The 23,204-nt window shown below is 42.8% G+C and overlaps 1 protein-coding gene across 2 annotated transcripts; it reads left to right on the forward strand.

Annotated features, from left to right (window-relative positions):
* The first annotated feature begins 2,907 nt into the window (after window positions 1-2,907).
* Window positions 2,908-21,170, forward strand: Cdkn3 (cyclin dependent kinase inhibitor 3). Of its 2 annotated transcripts, none has more exons than XM_004649199.2 (8): window positions 2,908-2,979; window positions 5,229-5,311; window positions 8,031-8,086; window positions 8,943-8,987; window positions 12,999-13,221; window positions 16,953-16,984; window positions 18,659-18,762; window positions 20,948-21,170. In XM_004649199.2, exons 1-8 carry the CDS (start codon window positions 2,971-2,973, stop codon window positions 21,032-21,034), a joined length of 639 nt encoding a protein of 212 aa, XP_004649256.2. In that variant the 5' UTR covers window positions 2,908-2,970; the 3' UTR covers window positions 21,035-21,170. The 2 variants fall into 2 exon arrangements, with proteins under 2 accessions (XP_004649256.2, XP_004649257.2); XM_004649200.2 differs by having other exon boundaries at window positions 18,662-18,762.
* The last annotated feature ends 2,034 nt before the right edge of the window (window positions 21,171-23,204 follow it).

Here is a 23,204-nt window from a genome sequence, read left to right on the forward strand (position 1 = left end):
AACCCTAGGAAGATGGTCTCAATAGAAAAAGCTGCACAACAGATACAGTGTTCTTGGTTTGTGCAACCAGTGGGTGAATTCGAATGTAAACTCAGCATGAAAAAACTAGTATCCATAACTGATGAGTTTTACTCTGATTTTTACCTATTACAGCTACAGGGAAAAGGGAGATAACATGAAAAGAGACAGTCCCCAGGTAGAAATACATTTAGATGTTTAATGAGCACTTTCAGTTTGCTAATGAACGCTCCTAAAATCAGCTGTGAAGCCCTCAGAGTGACTGACTTTCTGACCTGATAAATATATTTTTAGAAGGTCCATTTCGATTTTTTTTTTTTTTTTTTTGCAAGAGAGAGACAAGGAGGAGAAGGAGGAGGAGGATACAGAGAGAAGGAGAGAATGCGCACAACAGGCCAGGGCCTCCAGCCACTGCAGACAAAGTCCAGATGCATGCACCCCCTTGTGCATCTGGCTTAAGTGGATCCTGGAGAGTGGAACCAGGATGGGATCCTTTGGCTTTGCAGGCAAATGCCTTAATTGCTAAGCCATCTCTCCAGCCCTCGATTGGCTTGTGTGTGTGTGTTGTATTATTGTTGTTTATTTATTTATTTTTATTATTTATTTTTTTTAATTTAATTTATTAGTTTTCTTTTCAGTAAATACAGGCAGTTTGGTACCATCATGGATGGGGAGGAGGGCAAAAGAAAAAAAAAAAACAACTGGTATCAAAGTGGAAGTGGGACTAGTTGGAAATAAAAAGGGGTTCCATGGATGACTTGGGAAGATTACCGGAGGTGATTGTGCTCATGTGTGCTCATGTATGAAAACTGTCAATGAAAAGATTTTTAGAAGATTACAGCTATCATGTAGATGCCCTCCACTGTAGACCCACCTGGCATTATTTATCACTTTGTGAAAAGGAAGATTGATCTACTGACTTGTGTAGATCCTGACATTAAATATCAAGTATTTAAAATATATGTAGGACATGGCATCCAAATAGAGGAGAGACTTATTGAGATGGGGAGTGGATGCAATGGAGAAGGGAATTTCAAAGGGGAAAGGGGAGAGGGGATATTACCATGGGATATTTTTTATAATCATGGAAAATGTTTAATAAAATTGAGAAAAAAAAGAAAGAAATGATTCTCAAAAAAAAAGTTAAAAATGTTATTCAAATACACAAGGATGACTTCTTATTATCTCATTTTTTAGAGAAGTCATCCCTTGGTGACACTGGTTCACAGGTGTAGTTTAGAGGAACTGGATATTTTTTAGACATTAAATGTAACTAGGATAGATAAATTGTTCAATGTCTTACACAGCAATAAAACTGTAAACCTTGAGAATATGAATATATATATATATATATATATATATATAAATACGCAAGTTAACATGAACATACTAATGAAACTGAAAACAAGACTTAAATTTCCCCCTCAAAGAAATTAAAGACCTATTGGACAATACTCCATTATGATACTGACTAGAAATAACACATATGCTGTTTTATTTTTTTCATTTTATAAATTTATAATAAAATTAATAAATTAAAAAATAAATAAATAAAATAAAATATACATGTAGGGCTGGGTAAATGGCTTAGGGGTTAAGGTGTTTGTTTCCTAAGCCTAAGGACCCTGCTTCGGTTCCCCAGGACCCACAAAAGCCAGATGTACAAGGGAGCACATAACTCTGGAGTTCGTTTGCAGTGGCTAGAGGCCCTGGCATGCCCATTCTCTCTCTCTACCTCTCTCTCTCTCTTTCAAATGAAGAAAATATACATGTACTCTGTTGCTCTATGTGATGCTTGCCATGTAAATGCTTCCGGTGCAGAAGTCCCAAGCACCAGTCACCCCTCATTTAAAAATTAAAATAATATAGGGGTGGGGAAATCCCAGTGATTAAAGGCACTTGATGACCCGAGTTCAAACCTCCTCGATGCCCATATAAAGCGGGACACAAAGTGGCACACGTGTCTGTAATTGGTGGAAGCAGAGTCAGAGCATCTCGAAGTTCTCAAGCAGCCCCTGTAATAGAGGGAGACCCGTTCTCAAAGGAGGTTGAAGGTCACGCTTGTGGCACACACCTTTATTTCCAGCACCCAGGAGGCAGAGGTAGGCAGGACTGCTATGAGTTCGAGGCCAGCCTGACACTACAGAGCGGTTTTCAGGTCAGCCTGGGCTAGAGGGAGACCCTACCTCAAATACACACACACACACACACACACACACACACACACACACACACACAAAAGCCAGGTGTGGCTGGCACATGCCTTTAATCCCAGCACTCGGGAGGCAGAGGTAGGTAGATCACCGTGAGTTCGAGGCCACCCGGAGACTATAGAGTGAATTCCAAGTCAGCCTGAGTTAGAATGAGACCCTACCTCGAAACCTTCCCCACCTACCCCACCCCCGCCAAAAAAAAAAAAAGAGGAAGGAAGGAGGGAATTAGAGAAAGAAGGAAGCACTCTGAGGTTGTCCTCTGATTTCGTCCATGTGAACTCCCGAGAGCACATACACGCATACTTACATACAAATAAGTAATTTATTAGAACAGTCAACACACTCCCTGCACTGGAATGACTCACTCACACCTCTCCCGCAAGCCGTGCCAAAGCGCTTGGGGCACAGGCTTTGGCCCCGCCCCCTGTCCCCTTCGGCGCTCCCAACTGGCGGCGGGGTGGAGACTCCCAGCCAATCCGCGTTCTACAGGGACCGCCTCCCGCGCGTCTTTCAAAGACCTCCTAGAAACCAATGAGCGGTTAGAGGCTGAGCCAGGGCAACCGGAGGCGGAGTAACAACCAGCGCGAGGATCTGATTGGCTGCCTGAAGACGCCGCGCCCGCCTCACAGACGAATGTACCAATGAGTTGAGTGGAGGGGCGGGCTCGGCGCGGGCCCGGGCTGAGGCGCTGGGGGCTGCGAAGGGAGGCGGCGCTGGTGTCTGCGTGCGGCGGCCTGCGATGAAGCCGGTGAGTCGGGCGAACTCGGGCTTAGGAGGACCAGCCGCAGGAACGAGTGCTGTCCCGGAGGCCAGTTCCTGGGCTGGGCGGGCAGCCTGGGCCCGCCGGCTGCATGACTCGCGCCGTAACCGTCCGTCCCGTGGGTCGGGAGGCGGCGCTCTCCCGGCCCGGGCGACTGGGAGGGCTGTTCCCCGCCCTCGAGCAGGGTCCGGGGCGGACGAGGGGTCGTCGGATTTCGCTGTCACCCGTCGCCTGCGGGATCTCAGGCCTCTTGACATCCCTGTCTGAGAGGACCAACCCCCGTGTCTCCGCCTAGCACTGGACGTGATGCCACAGCCCGCAAGGGACCGGGCAAAGTCATGAAGGTTGCTGTATCCCCTGGGTGTGGACGGCGTCACGACTGCCACCATCCCCCTAGGGCCCCTTGACCCTGCATCCCATTTCGTGAGGTTCAGAACCGTCTAGCCTGTTGGGATGTGTGCCTGCCTGGATGAGGGACTGTGCATGGCCATCTGCACAGCTGAAAATCTTACTGCATCAAAATTGCTTTAAAGAAAAAAGAGGGAGCTCGAGAGATGGCTTAGCCATTAAGGCGCTTGCCGACAAAGCCAAAGGACCCAGGTTTGACTCCCCAGGACCCACGTAAAGCCAGATGTACAAGGTGGCACATGCATGTGGAGTTCGTTTTCAGAGGCTAGAGGTCCTGGCACACCTATTCTCTACTCCCTCCCTCCCTCTCTCCCTCTCCCTTCTCCCCCCCCCCCAATAAATAGAAAGAAAAAGTGGATCCTGGAAAGGAACTGAAGTGCCACCTGACCAATATTACCTACCCCCATGGTGGACACCCCATTGAAAGGCTTCCTTCGGGATCCGTTGATTTTAGTATTTTAGTGAGAACCAAAGCAATTCCAATCCATAGTCTTAAGTCTCTTGTCATGTAAGACCATTATAGAATAGAACTCCCAGCCAGGCAGGGCATTAGGCCATTGACACTTGCTAATCCCTTTCCCTAGTAGAGGACATCAGCTGTCCTTCACTCCTCCCCAGTAACTCAACTTGTCCCCTGCAAGGAAGAGTAAGCCATCTGATCCCTGGGGTTAGAGGAACTGAACACACGTGGCTCAATCTTCTCTTCCCTCCTCTCTCCAAATCTACCTGTCTTCCAAGGGTGCTTCCTGGTTCACTTTGACACACAGGAGTCCTAAGTTGTCCATCACTGTCTGTGACTTTTGTCAATAAATCTGTCAAATTCTGGGGTGAAGAAGTGGAAAGCACACTTCTGTTTTAACCTACATCTTCCATTTGACACTTAGTAAAACTGACATTTAGTTTCTGTTGTTCCAACATCAGTTCTCAGTTCAAACTAGGGAGTGGGAAAGGGTAACTTTTTGACTGCTTAGAAGTCGTCCATGTGGAAAAAAGTACTCCCTCCAACATTGAGGCCCAACTCCTGAGATGGGCACACCAGGGCCACCTCAACCTTACTAATCCAGAGACTCAACATTGGGAGTGGGCAGACTCATGTGCACTTCCTCCCACAAACAACTAGGCTGTATAGGGCTCTGTTCAGAAATGGGATGAGCAAAGTTACTTTACAAGTTGGCAAATTGCTTTAAGTCCCTGTCTACCTGGAAACTTCTGCTTTTCCTTCAAAAGCCATCTTAAGCTTCCTGTGAAGCCCTCTGCAGCTCCCTGAATGATCAGCTGTTCTCTTCCCTGGTCTGCGGCACATGGTTTCTGATGCCATGTTAGCACTAAAGCCTCCTGAAATCTCGCACATATAATCTTTCCAACTACACTGAAGGTAGAGTAGAGGCCATGGAGATCTCTGCATCTCCACAGTGTAGCAAAGGGAGGAGTCCAAGCATTGTGTGTGAGTGAGTGGCCAAATCTCACTTCACAGTCAAGGAAACCCGAGATCCAGGATAAACTGAAAGTAGCTTGTCTGAGGTTAATCCAGAGCCAGTTCCAGAAAGTTGGTTGGCTGGCTACCAGTACAATTCTTTCTACTCTGCAGTGCTGTGACTAATGAAATGGTAATCATTTATTATTGACACTGCCCCCTCTCCCTCTCTCTCTCCCTCTCTCTCTCTCTCTCTCTCTCTCTCTCTCTCTCTCTCTCTCTCTCTCTCTCATAGTTCCAATGACTGAATGACTAAACTGTAAATATGAAACCTGTGGCTTTGTAAACATGGATTAGCTATATTAAAACTATATGAAAATATCCTCTACAGTAATTTCACATGTTTCTTTTGAAGCCTATTTCAATTCAAGCAAGTGAGTTTGATTCCTCAGACGAAGAGCCTATTGAAGATGAACAAACTCCAATTCAGATTTCATGGTACGTTAGCATTTCTGATCATTGGTGAGCTAATATATTTGTGATCAATGGTGAGCTAATATATTTGTTGCTATATCATAGTATTTGTACAAGGTAATACACACAATTGAAATGTTAAGTATTATCTTCTGCTGATTATAGAACTTTAATCCTTAAGGGATGAGTTTCTAACCCCATGATTTATTCACTATCTATAATATAGAAGTTGTCTTTTAAAATCCTTCTTTAGACATTGAAAAAAAGGTTAGTAAAAGCAAGTAAAGAGTACAGGTAGGACTTTGAAATTGTCTCCTAGCAAAATTTATATATATTTTTTACAATAAAAGAAATGTACAATAAGAATAGGATAAGATGTTTAATCATTTATTGTTAAGCTCAATCTTAGATAGTACTAAGGACTATTTTCATAGTACTACATCTGAATAGTGAACTCTTTAAGATAAAAGCTACAGCAACATAATATCTGTCAGTGTTCTTGTCACTCACCCAATATTAACATACCTGACACAAACAAGTTAAGGGAGGGAAGATTTATTGTGGCTCACCATTGCAGAGGTTTCAGTCACTCATGACAGAGAGGGCAGGGCAGAGCAGACCAGATCACAGCATAGTGGTCAGGAAGCAGAGAACAGTAACAGGAGAGGGCCAAGGCAAGATTAGTCCCCAGGGATAAGCCCACAGTGACCTACTTCCACCAGCCACGCCCACCTTCCTCAGTTCTACCTCCTCCTGATAGTCTTCAGAATCCATGAAGTGATTAAAGTGTTCATTAGGTCAGAGCCCTCAGGAAGCATCCCCACAGACACCCCAGAAGCATGCTGGTTGACAGTCAAAAATCACCGTAACAAGAACCAAAAAGAATTTTTCCATAATATCGACTTCCTAGTTATGCCAGCTTCTCTACAACCAGCTCGGGTGCTTTCACTCATCTCTAAAAATGTAATAATATCACTGGGGGTATAGCTTCATAATGGAGCAGTTGACTCTTGGGCCCAAAGCCCCGGGTTCAATCCCAGCACTGAGGGGTAAAAAGTTCTAATCTTTTAGAAAGTACCATTCTCTAAAGAGTAAGGGAATAGTGTAACTATTGTGTCTTAATTTTTTTTATCCTGCTATCAAATAATATTACCTTCTATTATCCCCTTAATATGGTTCCTATTTAAGCTCAAAAACTTAATTTTTAATCCCAAATGTTATTAGCATGATGCTTCCTATTTTCCTTTCAACTTATCTCCTGATTGGCAGACAGGACCAGCCTCTGTCCCTGAGTGTTGTAACTAGAACTGTGATTCTTTTTAAATATTTCACCTTAATTAAACTCATAATAATAACAAATGGGTAGCCTGTCATTTTCATCATGCAAAGTTATATCTGTAAAGCAATCCTACCCAAAAAAGCTTAAAATAGTAATGTAAAGTGAATGCTAAAATGGAATGTTCAGATGGTCATTGTTGTAGTCAGCTTCACGTTGCTGAGATGAACATCCAACTCAGACAGAGTTTATAGGAGGAGGGCTGTGTTTGAAGCTTACAGATCCAAGGGGGAGTTCCACCGATGGCAGAAGAATCTGGCTCCCATTCATAAATCCAAGCAAAGACACCACCAAACAGCCAGCGCCACAAGCAGCAAAACAACAGGGTTCCAGCCGAGCTCAGACCTCTCCCCTTGCCTTTGGCCTGGAACTCAGATGTGCCCCCACTGACACCTCCTGCAGCCAGGCAGCTGAAGACTAGCTTTAGTCAAACACCTGGGTCTTTGGGGAGACATACATTCAAACAACCACAGGCATATTCAGCTTGCTGATCTAAGGTTACTACAGGTTGAATCCCTCTAGTCTGAAACACCCCCCAATCCAAAACTTCTTGAGCATCACACTGACTGCCAAAAAGGTTTTTTATTTTTGAGCATTTTGGATTTTGAATATTCAGATTGGGATGCTTAGCTGGGAAAGTCTTATGCTTGTATTTCAAATTCCCTAAATTCTGAAATTTGGAAAATATCTGCTTCCAAGCATTTTATCACTCAACCTTTAATATGAAGTATCTCCAGTAACATACCACAGGGCCCTACCTGTTGGCAATCTAGGAATTGTTCAACCTGTGAGGTAAGTTTAAGTTAATCTATTTTAAGATTTAAATTGGAATAAGTTCCTGTTTTTAAACTTCCAGTCTTCTAGGCCTTTCTATGCCCTACCTCTTTAACTAGGAATTGGTGTTTTGTGACTTCTGTAACTTATTCAGTGGCAGTCACTCTTTTTGTTTTTGTTTTTTAAAATATATTTTATTTACTTATTTGAGAGAGGCAGAGAGAAAGAGAGAATGTGTGCGCCAGGGCCTCCAGCCATTGCAAACAGACTCCAGATGCATGTGCCCCCTTGTGCATCTGACTTAGGTGGGTCCTAGAGAGTCGAACCAGGATCCTTTGGCTTTGCAGACAAATGCCAGAACCACTAAGCCATCTCTGCAGCCCCCCAATTTTTGGTTTTTTGAAGTGGGGTCTCACTCTTGCCTGGGCTGACCTGGAATTCACCACGTAGTCTCAGGGTGCCCTCAAACTCATGGCACTTCTACCTCCTCCTTCCAAGTGCTGGGATTAAGGAATGCACCACCATGCCCAGTGGCATTCACTCTTGGTTAAGCTGAATTTCCTTTTGCAGCTTTTAAAAAAAAAAACACAAAAAAACTAAAGTCAACTAAACCTGCTGCATTTTTCTTTGTAGGCTACCTCTGTCACGAGTGAATTGTTCTCAGTTTCTTGGTTTATGTGCTCTTCCAGGTAGGTAATACAAAACTGGCTTCCTGTTACTACTTTAGGGCAGTTCTGTCACCACCACAACATTCAGTGCACTGAGCATAGACTCATACCAGGGCTCTGAGAGTTGGAAGCCTTCATGGTGGGCTATAGATAAAGGAACATAGAGTCACTCTTCACCCCATATAGATTTTTATTCGGGGCTACATTTCTGATTTACCTATTTTAATAAAACTCAAGAGCTGGGTGTGGTGGCGCACACCTTTAATCCCAGCACTCAGGAGGCAGAGGTAGGAGGATCATCATGAGTTCGAGGCCACCCTGAGACTACATAGTGAATTCCAAGTCAGCCTGGGCTACAGTGAGACCCTACCTCAGGAAACCAAAAGAAAAAAAAAAATTAAACTCCAACACTGGGTACAACTGAAAGCAAGACTACAGCCAGCAGCTTGTTGTAGAAACACACAGACTAAAGAACCCTATGTCAGGAGTTCCTTTGCTGGAATTTATGAACCAACTAAGTTACTAAAGAATCTAAGAAATGGAGGCTGGAAAGATGGCTCAGTGGTTAAGGCATTTGCCTGCAAAGCCAAAGGACCCAGGTTCAGTTTCCCAGGCCCCACATTAGCCAGATACACAAGGCGGTGTATGCCTCTAGAGTTCATTTTCAGTGGCTGGAGGCCCTGAAGGACCCATTCTCTCTCCCTCCCTCCCTACCTCTCTCCCCAATAAATAAATAAAAATTTTAAAAATTTTATATTCAAAATGAAAATACATCAATCATGTGGACTTTCCAAAGTAACCATATATGTGTTTAAATATGCTTGATTATATATGACCCCAAACTGACCTTTTTGACTTGCTTTATTATTACTTGTAGGTTGTAAGTTTAAAGATGTTAGAAGAAATATTCAAAAAGATACTGGTAAGTAGACTATAAGAAAAACCCACTAATAGTTTAAAGAAAACAACTGAAAGTCTTTGCCAAAGGGACCAAACTATACTCCCAGTATACAAAATAAATATTTGTGACATTTCAAATTGTAAGCTTCTAATCCATGAAGAGGTTGCTTCAATTATCTGCACATGATTTCCCTTTTCTTATTGTAGTTATACATATAAACATTGTAGCTATACATAGGTAGACTGTGTCATCACCTCAAGAGAAAAAAGTATGTAAACAGGAAACTGACATACTGCACTGCCCACATCTTTGAACATACTGTTCCTTTAAAGACTTGGCTGTGGTAATATCAGTTAAGCCCAAACCAAGACTCCAGGGCTGCAGAGAAACTGTCCATCCTGGAGAGAAGCTGTAGAAAGTCAGCACCTAAGTGGGAAAGAGCACAACATGCCCATCGGTGTTGGTACTTACTGCAGCCTTGTCAACTCCAGTCATAACATCTCCAGTGATGCTCATACCATCACTTTCCCTGCCATCATGGAGCTGCCCCTCAAGTCTGTAAGCCCTAGCAAGCAACCCCAAGTTTGAAACTGCATATTATATGATACTAACAAATGTGAAGTTTCAAAGTACTTCATTCTGACTGACCTGGAATACCTCATGCTCCCAACCAAGATCACTATGGTATAGAAATTTTAAATCTTAACACGTTTTTCTGGTAGTTTGGGAATTTCAGTTGCTTAATGTACTTTATTTCTGACCTGCCAAAAAAGATAAAAAGGGCTAATATCTGAACTTACAGCTGGAGTACTTATAAAGATATTCTGCTTTAGGCACGACTGTAGTAGGACATTTCCTTTTGAAAACATGTAAGTCATAAGAAGAATGCTGTCTAAATCATTGGTTTAAGACAAATCTTCTACATTTTGGAATTCCCTGACTATGTAATGCCTTCTGTAAAAGAACTTTCCAAGCCAGGTGTGGTGGCACGCACCTTTAATCACAGCACTCAGGAGGCAGAGGTAGGATTGCCAAGGGTTTGAGGCCACACCAAGACTACATAAAGAATTACAGGTCAGCCTGGGCTACAGTGAGACCCAACCTTGAAAAAATAACAAAGTTTCCAGCTCTTTTATGAAGTTTTTTTTTTTTTCTTGTTTTTTGTAATGGAATCCATTGTTTGAAACAGATCAAAACATTTGATTGGGAGTACCCAGGACTGTCCTACATCAGCTCCTGTGGAATGTCCTCCAAGTCCTCTCTAGGAAAATATGAAAACCACTGTATAGTACAAATTATCCAGTGTTCTACAAATAGTTAAGTTTGTTAAGTACATGTTGAATCCTTTTACAAATATGTAATAGTTTTTGGTATTTTTCCCCCTTTTTGGTTTTTTAAGGTAGGGTCTCACTCTAGCCCAGGCTGACCTGGAATTCATTATATAATATCAGGGTGGCCTTGAACTCACAGTGATCCTCCTACCTCTACCTCCTGAGTGCTGGGATTAAGGGCATATGCCACCATGCCCGGCTAAATGTAATAGTTTTATCAAAAGCAGACCATGTGTGGTGATTCCTGTAACCCCAGCACTTGGGAAGCTGAGGCAGGAGGATCTCAAGTTCCAGGCTAGCTTAAACTATATAGCAAGACCCTTCCTCAGTCAGAGACAGAGAGAGAGAGCGCACTCTGTCTGTGGGGGTTTGATTTAGGGGTCCCCCATAAACTTAGGTGTTCTGGTAGAGATTTGGAAATTAATACCTCCTGGATGTAGTGCATTGTTGGAAGCAGGTTTTTGAGTATTATAGCCAGTTTCCCCTTGCACACTGTCCTGTTGTGGTATCCACCTGATGTTGGTGAGAACATGGTGTCCACCCTCTGTTCATACCATCACTTTCCCTGCCATCATGGAGCTGCACCTCAAGTTTGTAGGCCAAATTAAACCTTTTTCCCACAAGCTGCTCTTGGTCAGGTGTATTCTGCCAGCAATGTGAACCTGACTTGCAATGCTGTCCAATGGAATGAGAGGCCTAGAGAAATGGCTTAGTGGTTAAGGAGCTTGCCTATGAAGCCTAAGGACCCAAGTTCAATTCCCCAGTACCCACATAAGCTAGATGCACAAGGTGGCACATGCGTCTGGAGTTTGTTTATAGTGGCTAGAAGCCCTGGTGTGTCCATTCTTCCTCCTTTCCCCCCCCTCCCTCCCCCCACTGCCTTTTTCTCTCAAATAAAGAATAAAATATTTAGAAAAAAGGAAATATAATGAGAGCCACAAATGAAAGCTATGCAGTTCTATTTTAAAAGTTAAAGCAGGGCTGGAGAGTTGGCTTAGTGGTTAAGGCGCTTGCTGGCAAAGCCAAAGGACCCTGGTTCAATTCCCCAGGACCCACATGGGCCAGATGCACAAGGTGGCACATGTGTCTGGAATTTGTTTGTGATGTCTGGAAGCCCTGGCACACCTATTCTCCCTCTTTCTCTCTCTCTCTCTCAAATAAAAATAAAATAATTTTTAAGTTAAAGCACGTAAAATAAATTTTATTAATTATTTAATATGTCCTATGTATTATCATTCGACCAGCTTTGATGGATAAAGAAAATTATTTATGGTGGTATCTGTTACCTTAGCACTTGGGAAGCTGAGGTCAGAGGATCTCAAGTTCCATGCCAGTTTAAGCTATACAGCAAGACCCTCGCTCAGAGAGACAGCACACTGTCCAATAAAAATATGAGAGGGCTGGAGAGATGGCTTAGCAGTTAAGGGATTTGTTATGACATTTTCATTATATACACATCATTGTTCTTTGCTCATTTTCACCCCATTACCCCCCTCTCTTGATCTCCCACACACATTTTTCTTCCTCCCTCCCCTAGATAGTCCCCCTCTAGACTCAAATCTAGATTCCAAGGAAGGAAAACACATTTGTCTTTCTTCCCCTATATTACCCTCATTTTTATCTTCCTACTTTCCTTAGACCCTTTCCTCCCCCTCACTTAGTCCCCTTTCTACTTTCATATATATATATATGAACGAATATATATGTATAATCTTATTTCACATATGAGAGAAAACATGATAAGGTAAATTATTAATGAGATAGTTTATTTCTGTGTGCTTTGTCTTTGCCATCAGGTATATGTTTTGCAGTTATATATCTCAGCTTAGACTAGCCACCATTCAGTTGCAAAAGCACTGTACTATAATAGATAAATGTATAGGGGAGGAGGAGAGTCTGAATCAGTCCAAATTGTTTATTTTAAACCAAACCAAACAATACAGAATGAAAATTGTCACGAGTTTCAGTACATAATACAGAACTCCTGTAGTAGTATTTCTTGGTTTATATCATAGTGAAAAAAAGCAAAAGTATAGATTTTGTTTTGTGTGTTGTGTTTTTTTTTTTTTTTTCAAGGTAAGGTCTCACTCTAGTCCAGGCTGACCTGGAACTCATTCTGGAATCCCAGTTTGGCCTTGAAACTCAGTGCAGTCCTACCTCAGCCTCCCAAGTGCTGGGACTAAAGGAGTGCACCACTAAGCCTGGCATATATAGACTTAATAGAACAAATGCCTTATTGTTTAGAGACTTACACTTAATCCATAAAAGTAAATACATGGTGTGTTGGCAAGGCAGATATGAGGAAGAGTACAAAAGCTGTGGCTGGAGATTTTACATACAATGGTTGATTTTGTGAGAAAAAAATTCTAAATGTGCTATTGTTCCTTCTTGGGTTTAAATATTATGTATTGTTAAATTTGTTTTTTAGTAAATTTTTTACAGAAAAATCCCACAATTTTTGTGCAGGAACACCAATGTAATTGGATTATTGCAAAAGTCAATATAAAGCATTTTGTGCTATTAACTGAGTAGGTTTAATTTTAACCAACTTTGGATTCATATGTTACCAATAGACATTTTAAATTGACAGATTATCACGTAGGGTTCTGATGAAGAATGTGGCCCCACAGTCTCTCTCGGCCATGCTTAAACCTGTCGTGTTTTGTGTGTGTGCGTCTGTGTGTCATCTTGTCTGCTGCAGAGGAACTAAAGAGCTATGGGATACAAGACGTATTTGTTTTCTGCACCAGAGGGGAACTGTCAAAATACAGAGTCCCAAACCTATTGGACCTCTACCAACAGTATGGAATTGTCACTCATCATCATCCAATCCCAGATGGAGGGACTCCTGACATAGGCAGCTGCTGTGAAATCATGGAGGAGCTTGCCATCTGCCTCAAAAACAACCGGAAAACCTTAATCCAGTACGTCCTCCTTTGCACCATACACGAGAAACATGCCAAGTGATTTCTCATTAGTCAGCTCTCACCCACCTCCTCTGGTTTTTGGACCCAGACAGTGCATGGAAAGCACTAGCCCAGTGCCTGGCCCAGAGGAAGCACTGGGGTATTTACTGTAAGCATATGTCAAGAGTAAACACAGTAAGCATATTTGCAAATTCTCAGAGCAGGATTATAGGCCTTTTCCCGCTTCTTTGCTTTTGTCTTGAGCCTTTAGTAGCAATTTGGGAAACACTATACCTCCAAAATGGGGGGCATTATTCTTGTTATATGGTATCACACTTACCTGTCTCAGCCTGTCTATTGCATTCCTCAAAAATACAGTTAAAAAAAAAAAAATCCCTAAGCAAAGAGCAGCTCAGGCTGACCTGGAATTCACTATGGAGTCTCAGGGTGGCCTCAATCCTCCTACCACTGCCTCCCGAGTGCTGGGATTAAGGGCGTGCGCCACCACGCCTGGCTTGCAAGTCATATTTTAAGACTGTTCCTGAGGCCAGGCGTGGTGGCGCACACCTTTAATCCCAGCACTCGGGAGGCAGAGGTAGGAGGATTACCATCAGTTCAAGGCCACCCTGAGACTTCTTAGTGAATTCCAGGTCAGCCTGGGCTAGAATGAGACCCTACCTCGAGAAACCAAAAATAAATACATTAAATTAAACATGACTTGAAAAGTACACTTGATGGTAAGAACTTGCTACCAGAATGAAAGGGTTCTCTCCTTGTTTGTGAGCAACTATGAAAACACAAGCTGCTATGAATGTTTAAAACAAAATGTGGCCTAAAAAGTGGTGAGTGGAAGAATGAGAAGTAGCTTGGAGGAAGGTAGGTGGGGGTAGCACCAGGCAAATTATAGCATTGCAACAACTACAAATGGCACCCTAGAAAACAGTCCTTCCAGAAGTTAGACTCAGAGCAAAGGAGCATCGGCCACAGCAAGTGCCCTGGGCCTCACTGTGCTCACTGCATGTTTGATATACCAGCAAGCCACTTACTCTCTCCTGGAACAAGTACACAACCAAATGGTTAGAAACCTCAAAAAGCCCAGCGTGCTTTGGGAAGATGGCTCAGCAGTTATTGGCCCACCTTTGATTCTCAAGCCACCTACATAAGCCTGATAGAGAAAGTGCTCATTTGTAGCAACAAGAGGCCGTGGTGCACTCATATACTTACACATACACACAACTAAGTTTCTTTTCAATCCTAAGGTGTCCCAGGTGTAGAGCCACAGTGTAGCAAATAGTAAGTGCACGGTGCTGTTTGAGGTGGAGGTGTACAAGCTACACAAACAGCCACATGGTCTCAGGATCCTTAGTAACAAGACAAGGTCAGCCAACTTCTCTGCTTCAGTCTGCATCCTCGGGGTCTTATGCCCACAGTGCCAGTGCTGAGGTAAGTCACTGGTGCCAGAGTGGCCAAACCAGACCCATCCACAGAGAACCATAGCTAACAGAACAGGCAGTAAGGAGCTGCAAGACAGAGCTAGAGCAATGGCTTGGTCAGTAAAGCACTTGCTGTATAAGCATAAGGACCAGAGTTCAGATCCCCAGCACGCATGTAAACGCCAGGTAGATATGATGCTACCAGTAATCCCAGTGCTCAGGAGGCAGAGGCAGGATTCCCAGGGCAAGCCAGCTCGGGGTCTCACTGACCTGGTCAGCTCTGAACTCAAGTAAGAGACTGCCTCAGCTAATAAAGAAAGGATTGAGGAAGACACCCCACCACTGGTCTCTAGCCTGGACACACATGCACATTCCCCCATGCACACAAATGCCCAAAGCAAAACCTGAAAGCCTTCCGTCATCTTAGAGAAAAGGGTACTGTCTCATCTACTAATTGTAAAGGCACATTTTCAGAATAGTTATTAATGCTTAATTTTTTCTTCTTACATTTTTTTTGGAGGGGATGCTTTTCAAGATAGAGTCTGACTCTAGTTTAGGCTGACCCAGAACTCACTCTCTAGCCCCAGACTGGCCTTGAACTCATGGCGATCCTCCTACCTCTGCCTCCCAAGTGCTGGGACTAAAGGCGTGTGCCACTATGCCCAGCTATTTGTTTTTTGAGGTAGAGTTTCACTCTAGCTCAGGCTAACCTGGAATTCACTATGTAGTCTCAAGCTGACCTTGAACTCAGGGCAACCCTCCTTCCTCTGCCTCTCAAGTGCTGGGCATAAAGGTGCACACCACCATGCCTGGCTCATTTTTTTTCTTTTTTTTTAAAAAAAGTATGTATTTGTGAACTGAAGGAGCAAAAGGCAAAGAGGGAAGGAGAAAGAGAGAGTGAATAAGTGAGTATAACTGTACCACTTTATGCATCTGACTTTACATGGGTATTGAGGGATCAGACCTGAACTGGCAGGCTTTGTAAGCAACAACATTTAACCATTGAGCCATCTCCAAGCCCTAATTCTAAGTATAGGTAAAATGGCATTGGATGCAGCTAAAAATTACTTTCCAATTTTTAGGCCCATTTTTTCAACCCAATTCCATGATTTTTTTCAAATAAGTTTTTGAAAGCATCCTATATTATACAAAGATCAAACTAGTTAAGAGAGATTTAACAAACCCTATTCCAGCAAGTTCTGACAAACCAGATGCCCTAACATTTGAATAAAGAACAGACATAGCCGGGCGTGGTGGCTCATGCCTTTGATCCCAACATTCAGAGGCAGAGGTCGGAGGATCACTGTGAGTTCAAGGCCACCCTGAGACTACATAGTGAATTCCAGGTCAGCCTGGGCTAGAATGAGACCCTACCTCAAAAACAAAGAAAAAAACGATATGACACACCTGTGGGTGGGTGATCTTGCATATCTGAAATGTTCAGACTCCTATAAGATAAAGCATCTGATGGCTGGAGTTTTTCATATCCTTATTGTTTTAGGGTGTTTGAATTAAAACGAATGATTTTGCAGCTTGGAGGGCTGCTCATTTTTCCTGAACAATCCAGTTTTACAGAACTGCTTATTTCTTCACAGTACTAGATAATAGCAGTTAACATTCACTTCTTACTTTGTGGGAAACTCTATTCTAAGCCCTTCACAAACGGTCACTCTCGTTATGTGGGCACTGCTGCCATAACTGTCGTAGTTGAAAGGCAGAGGTGCAGCACCTAGAGAGCTTGCACAGCCCACCCTAGCAGAGGACAGGTGCAGGATTTAAGCTCCTGCTCGAATCCTGTGTATGCAGTGAGATAAATTAAGGGTTATTGGATGGATAGCGTATGTCTAAAAGAGCAAAAGAACTCAGTAAAAATAATCAATTCCAAGCCAGGCGTGGCGGCACACGCTTTTAATCCCAGCACCTGGGAGGCAGAGGTAGGAGGATCACCGTGAGTTCAAGGCCACCCTGAGACTCCATAGTGAATTCCAGGTCAGCCTGAACTAGAGTGAGACCCTACCTCCGGGGGGGAAAAAAAATCATTTCCTATCTGTTTACTAGCATGCTCTATTTTCCGGATGTAGGTCTTGGAATTTAGCTAGAAATAAGAAGGTCCTGCCTAGCTTGGCCCTTAGAGGGGTTCAGAATACCTCCCAACAAGTAGACACACTTTGCTTTTGCTTTTGGATAATTAGTTAAGTAATACTACCTCTGTGTGCAAGGCCATAGAGCAGTGAGTAGCAGACAGAAAGCTAAGTCCATAGTTAAAACGGCACGGGGTGACAGTGTACAGAACTCAACACTCTATTTCCCTTTCAGCTGTTACGGAGGACTTGGGAGATCTTGTCTTGGTAAGCAATGTATTTTCATTATTAAGTTTTGGTTTTGGTTTTGTTTTTTTTTTTACTTCAAACTAGGCAAATTCCTGTTTCTGGACCATATCCCATTTTATATTAAATGAGACTTTATGTTAAAAAGATTTAATATAAATGAAGTAACAGAAATGTTTGCCAAGACTCAAAAACTTGTAGGCCTTGAACTTGGTGTTTCTTACGTTGGGAGGGAGGGGGAGATGATTCTCATCTCAGTTGAAGAGGTTCTTACCAGGTGGCTCAAGCATGAGTACCTGAATTCAGTTCCCCAGCACCCACATAAAAGCCTTTTTCTTACTTTGTCGGAAACTGTTCTGAGCCCTTTACAAACTGTCACTCTGATGGAGATACTATTGTCCAATGTAGGTACTATTGCTATCACTGTTTTATAATAATTCTAGCACTGGGGAGGTACAGACAAGAAGATCACTCAACATTTCACACTCAGCACTGACCTCTAGCCCCCCTCCACACACAAATATACACATATTCAAAAAAAGGCCCCTAGAAAATATCATTTAGTTTTAGCACATGCATTTTTTTGGGGGGGGGGGCATTGAGGTAGAGTCTCACTCTAGCCCAGGTTGACCTGGAATTCACTCTGTATTCTCATGCTGGCCTCGAACTCACAGTGATCCTCCTACCTCTGCCTCCTGAGTGCTGGGATTAAAGACATGCACCACCTCGCCCAGTGCATTCTTAATTTTTATTTAAAAAAAATTAAGAGAGAATTAGCACACTAGGGCACCCAGCCACTGCAATTGAACTCCAGATGCGTGCATCACCTTGTGCATCTGGATTACATGGAACCTGGAGAATGGAACATGGGTCCTTAGGCTTCACATGCAAGTGCCTTAACTGCTAAGCCATCTCTGCATCCCTGCATTCTTAATTTTTGAGTGGCATAAGTATAAAGCCAAAATTGGAGCCACATGCCTGTAATTTCAGTACTCCAAAAAGGAGGCAAGAGGATCAGGAGTTCAAAATCATCCTCAGTTACTGGCAAATTTGCCAACTTGGATTATTATCCAGCCTTAAAAGAAATGGACCTGTCATAGTATGTGTGAACTTAGAATACATGAATGAAAAGTCCAGAAGAACACCTTCTGTATGATGCCTTTTCAAATATACATAAATCCTTTTTCTGCAGGGCTGGAGATTGAACCGAGGGTATCCCACGTGCTAGGGAAGGGCTCTAACACTGAGCTATATCCCCAGCTGTTGTTTTTCATATATAATGTCCATAATCAACATACCTAGAATCTAAACATAGACCTGTGATTCTCTAGGGCAGAGGTGAATGGGGTGAGAGAGAGAGAGATGATAGCAAGGGTCTACAGCTGCTTTTTAAAGTGACTCAGACGTTCTAAAATTGACCATGGTGATGGTTGCACAAATCTACCAACATACTAAAATTCACTCGTGGATAAATTGTGTTATATATCAGTTACAGTGAACCATGTTCAGCTTTCATTCAGCCAGTCATTTAAGATCACAGCTTAATAGTCAAAAGCACAGACTAAAGGCCCCATTCATTTTTAGCAGTTACACTGAACTGAGGCTTCTGCAACAAAACCAGCCAAGTATCAAGTCTCCCTTCTTGAAACAAAACTAGTCTTTTAATAATACATTGTTTTTCTGTGACATTCTCAGTAGCCGCTTGTCTCCTCCTGTACCTATGTGACACAATGTCACCACAGCAAGCCATAGACAGCCTGCGGGATGTCAGGGGATCCGGAGCTATACAGACCATCAAGGTAAGCACTGGGCTGGTCCATCTGCAGGAGTGAGTGGCAGCTTCTTTCAAATAGCAGTGGGCACAAGCCAAGTGGGTGGGAGGTGAAACTACAGAGCACGCCATTATTTACACATGCCGTCTTCTTTTTTAACTTAGGTTTAAATACAACCTAAATATCTGCAAAAGCCCATAGAATTTTAAGTGACATTAAAAAAAAAAAAAACTTGGAGCCAGGCATGGTGGCACATGCCTTTAATCCCAGCATTCGGGAGGCAGAGGTAGGAGGATCACTATGAGTTTGAGGCCACCCTGAGACTACATAGTGAATTCCAGGTCAGCCTGGACTGGACTAGAGTGAGACCCTACCTTGGGAAACTAAAAAAAAAAAAAAAAAAGCTTTGCTCCTTCCAGAGTTATTGGAGCTCTGCTTTTGTCCCAGTGTGTTCTGGGAATGGGTTCTTTCACTTGGCGAGATGAGATGGTGTTGCAGTCAGGTTCACTTTGCTCGCAGAAAACACCCAACTAAGAGCAGCTTTTAGAAAAAAAAGGGGGGGGTTCTTTTGGCTTACAGACTTGAGGGGAAGCTACATGATGGCAGGGAAAACAATGGCATGAGCAGAGGGTGGACATCATCTTCTGGCCAACATCAGGTGGGCAACAGCAACAGGAAAGTGTGCCAAACACTGGCATGGGGAAACTGGCTATAATGCCTATAAGCCTGCCTCCAACAATACACCATTTTCAAGAGGCGTTAATTCCCAGATTTCCATCAGCTGGGAACCTAGCATTCAGAGGACCTAACTCTATGGCGGACGCCTGAATCAAACCACCACACATGGTTACCATAACCTTGGTAGTTTCTTAGGTAGGCTTTCAGCCCAGTTATCTAAAGAGAAGACCCTGCTGTACCACTGAAGCTTTGAGCAAAGATGAGTGGTATAAAAATGCAGAGCAAACCAGGCGTGGTGGTGCACACCTTTAATCCTAGCACTTTGGAGGCTGAGGTAGGATAACTGTAAGTTCAAGGCCACCCTGAAAGGACACAGTGAATTCCGGTCAGCCTGGGCTAGAGTGAGACCCTACCTCAAAAAACGAAAAAGCGAAACAAAGGCAGAGCAAGCCATGCGTGGTGGTGCACACCTTTAATCCCAGCACTTGGCAGGCAGAGGTAGCAGGATCGCCACAAGTTCAAGGCCACCCTTGGACTACATAGTGAAGTCCAGGTCAGCCTGGACTAGAGTGAGATCTTACCTCAAAAAAAAAAAAAAAAAATGCAGAGCAGGGCTCACTGTTGCTCACTGGGTAACTGAGCTTGTCCACATTTCCCTTACCACTTGAAAAGCAGCGCAGTAGCAATTAGAAAATCTTGCCACCAAAAAGACAGCAGGTCCCACTTTCTATGTAGCTCAATAGTTAACTTGCCTTTCTGTCCCAAGTACCCTGTCTTAGCTTTAGGACTGGTCATCAGAGCAGTGCTAAAGAATCCTTACCTCCAGTAAGCGTTACAAAGCTGATTGATAGTGTCCTATAATGTGAATTACCGTTACTACCCATCAGCTCACCGAGCAACCCAATTCCCATGTCATTGGCAAAATAACCATACAGGATCCAAGTCACTGAAAACAAAACTCCATGTATTAATCCAAATGATGCTTCAAATTTATGAAGTTCAAGTCTTTCTTTGAAATAAAATCCATGGTCAAATGTGTGTACAGAGAGAAGCCAGCCCTAGTATGACTGTCTGAACTAGGATTGCCTGGACATTCTCTGGCAAAGAGGCCTCAACCAGCTCCATGCCTAAACTAAACTAATCATTACAAGAAATCTTTTCTCCTTCACTTTGGAGGAAGAAAGCAGAAAGAATACCCATAGTGACTAGACACACTTTTCTTTTAACCTTTGTCCTCCAAGGGAGAAAGGATTCTGTGACTTTGATCTGAACTTCACACACCTTCAGATGTGTAAAGCTTTTAAAGTAATAGCTTTTCACACTATGCATCTTTGTTTCAAGCTAAACCTTCCCAGACTGCAAATGCTTACCAGCCCATCCTCACCTCTGACCCTGCCACCACCTCCTGGCTTAGCCCTCACCTCACTCCCCTCACTCTCAGTTTAAATGTTACTAAGCAGAAAAGCAACTGCTAGTATGCGGTCTACTCTTAACTGGTTTTCTACAGTGCATTTCAATGTCTTTATTTTTTCAGCAATATAATTACCTTCACGAGTTCCGGGACAAACTAGCTGCGTATTTGTCATCAAGAGATTCACTCTCAAGATCTGTGTCGAGATAAGGAATTCCAAATACACGACCATCTCTGAAGTTTTTAAATTCTCTGGCTTCATTTGTGCTCAAACAAAATTACTAGTACTACCACCTTGAATGTAAATTTGTATGTGCAGATATCCCTAAAGCTTTTATTGACAAAAGTTGTCTCTTTTCATGTCTGGGAAAAACTGCTGTAGAGGTGTCGTCTTAGAGCTGCGCTGCCTGCTCTTCCTTACCAGACCTAGTGATGTTGAGAAAAGGAAGATAGGAAATGCTTGCCTTACTATTTACCACTGGGAACTAGCACAGCAATACCTATGATGTTTTTATAAGTACACATGTCAGCTTTTAAACAACTTTCACTTTCTCCCCTGAAAAACTCCCAATGGTCTTCTCAACTTTAGATGCACAGAAGACCTTGAGTCTTCTAGTCACCTCCCCCAACACTGCATCAGCCTCAATTCAGCATCTGCTAGGACTTTTTCAAAGATGAGTTCATTTGTTGAGACAGCTGCTCCTTTTTTATAACATCGTTTCATCCCCCAGACTACACATAGTGGGTTTAATCTTCACAAAGTATTTAGCCGCCTGTTAACAGTCTCCAGTTCTTCCACTTTCTCACCTCACCTTGTACACTAAAACTCTTTGTCTTAAAATCTTTGAGCTACCCTGAGCATTCACTTGGGCTGAAATAAGGATCACATGAGTCAAAGCTACCTGTTTGAACAGGTATCAGTGGTGGCAGTACCATAAGCAGTAGCCTGGCTTTAGGCTTCTGGTTACCTGTAATAGTGGTTGGTGGTTATCTTGCCACTACCACCAGGCTGCAGGCTCACAGGAACTTCTACAGACCAGTTTCATCACATTAAAACTCAGTGTGTCAACTAGCCTCCCATCTTCATTCCCAGCATTCAGGAGGATCACTGAGTTCAAGACTAACCTGTGGCTACAGAGTGAGTTCAGGTCAGCCTGGGCTAGAGACAGACCTTGTCTTGGGGGCAAAGGGAGCAACCTCAGTGTCATGTATGGCTGTCTCCCTGGAATGTTCTGAGAGAACCACTAGATCCTACAAAGGAATTCTCAAACAGAATGAATGCTATTTGGGAATGTCAGACCAGAGCACCATTACGTCTGCATGTGAAGCTACAATTCCAGTAATTTTATATAGCTGCTACTTTGAGAAGTAAAGTTGTATGATAAAAAAAAAATTTTTAAATAAAAAATAAAGTATGATGATACCAAGGAAGATGGGAGAACCATATTATCATTGGTATTTAATGTTGAACCCCAGTATCTGAGATATTTTTTAATTCAAGTTAAAGCTAAAGTGGTTTTTTTAGTTGGCTGGTTGGTTGAGGGTTTTTTTTTGTTGTTGTTGTTTTTTAAGGTAGGGTCTCACTCTAGCTCAGGCTGACCTGGAATTAACTATGTAGTCTCATGATGGCCTTAAACTCATGGCGATCCTCCTACCTCTGCCCCCCAGAGTGCTGAGATTAAAGGCGTGCACCACCATGCCCAGTTTAGAGTTATTTTTCAGAGTACAGGCTATAATAATGGTCTTCATGATTTTGGTATTACAGCCAGATATGTTAAAGTCACAGTATCTGTTAAGCTTTAGTCAGGAAATGGATGAAATGAATGATACAAAATTGTCCATTTTCTTAATTCCAATTCAAATACAGAGCTTATTTGTGAATACCTGGAAAAATACTGATACTAACCAAATCCCTTAACAGTTGAATTTTTAGTGCATGTACATTTCTTAATTTCCATTTTAAGTGCCCATTAAGCCTTCTGTATTCAAAATATTTAGCTAAACTCTCTTAATACTAAGTGTGTAGGAAAGTATTCCATAGGAGAAAAATGGGGTAGCACTTCCGAAATATACTTGCCCTGATTAAGTTTAATAACATGTAATTCCAACATTCTAGGTTGGTGGGTTGTTTTTTTTTTTCTGCCCACACTGCGATATATCCACAAATAATGCAGGCGAGAGTCTGCAGTCCTGGTCACATACAAGCCAGAGCTAGTCATATGTGAAATTAGCACACGGGTTGAACCATTACCCATAAACTACACCAGGAGTATTTGCCACAGTTTTTATTCAATTTACAAAGGCAAAATAAGCTCTAAGGAATAAAGTAGGACAACTCAAAGACTTCTTTGGACTGTGGTACAGCACCATCAAGCTTCTA

Source organism: Jaculus jaculus, chromosome 7 (genome assembly GCF_020740685.1).
Source record: "Jaculus jaculus isolate mJacJac1 chromosome 7, mJacJac1.mat.Y.cur, whole genome shotgun sequence".
Taxonomy (NCBI): domain Eukaryota; kingdom Metazoa; phylum Chordata; class Mammalia; order Rodentia; family Dipodidae; genus Jaculus; species Jaculus jaculus.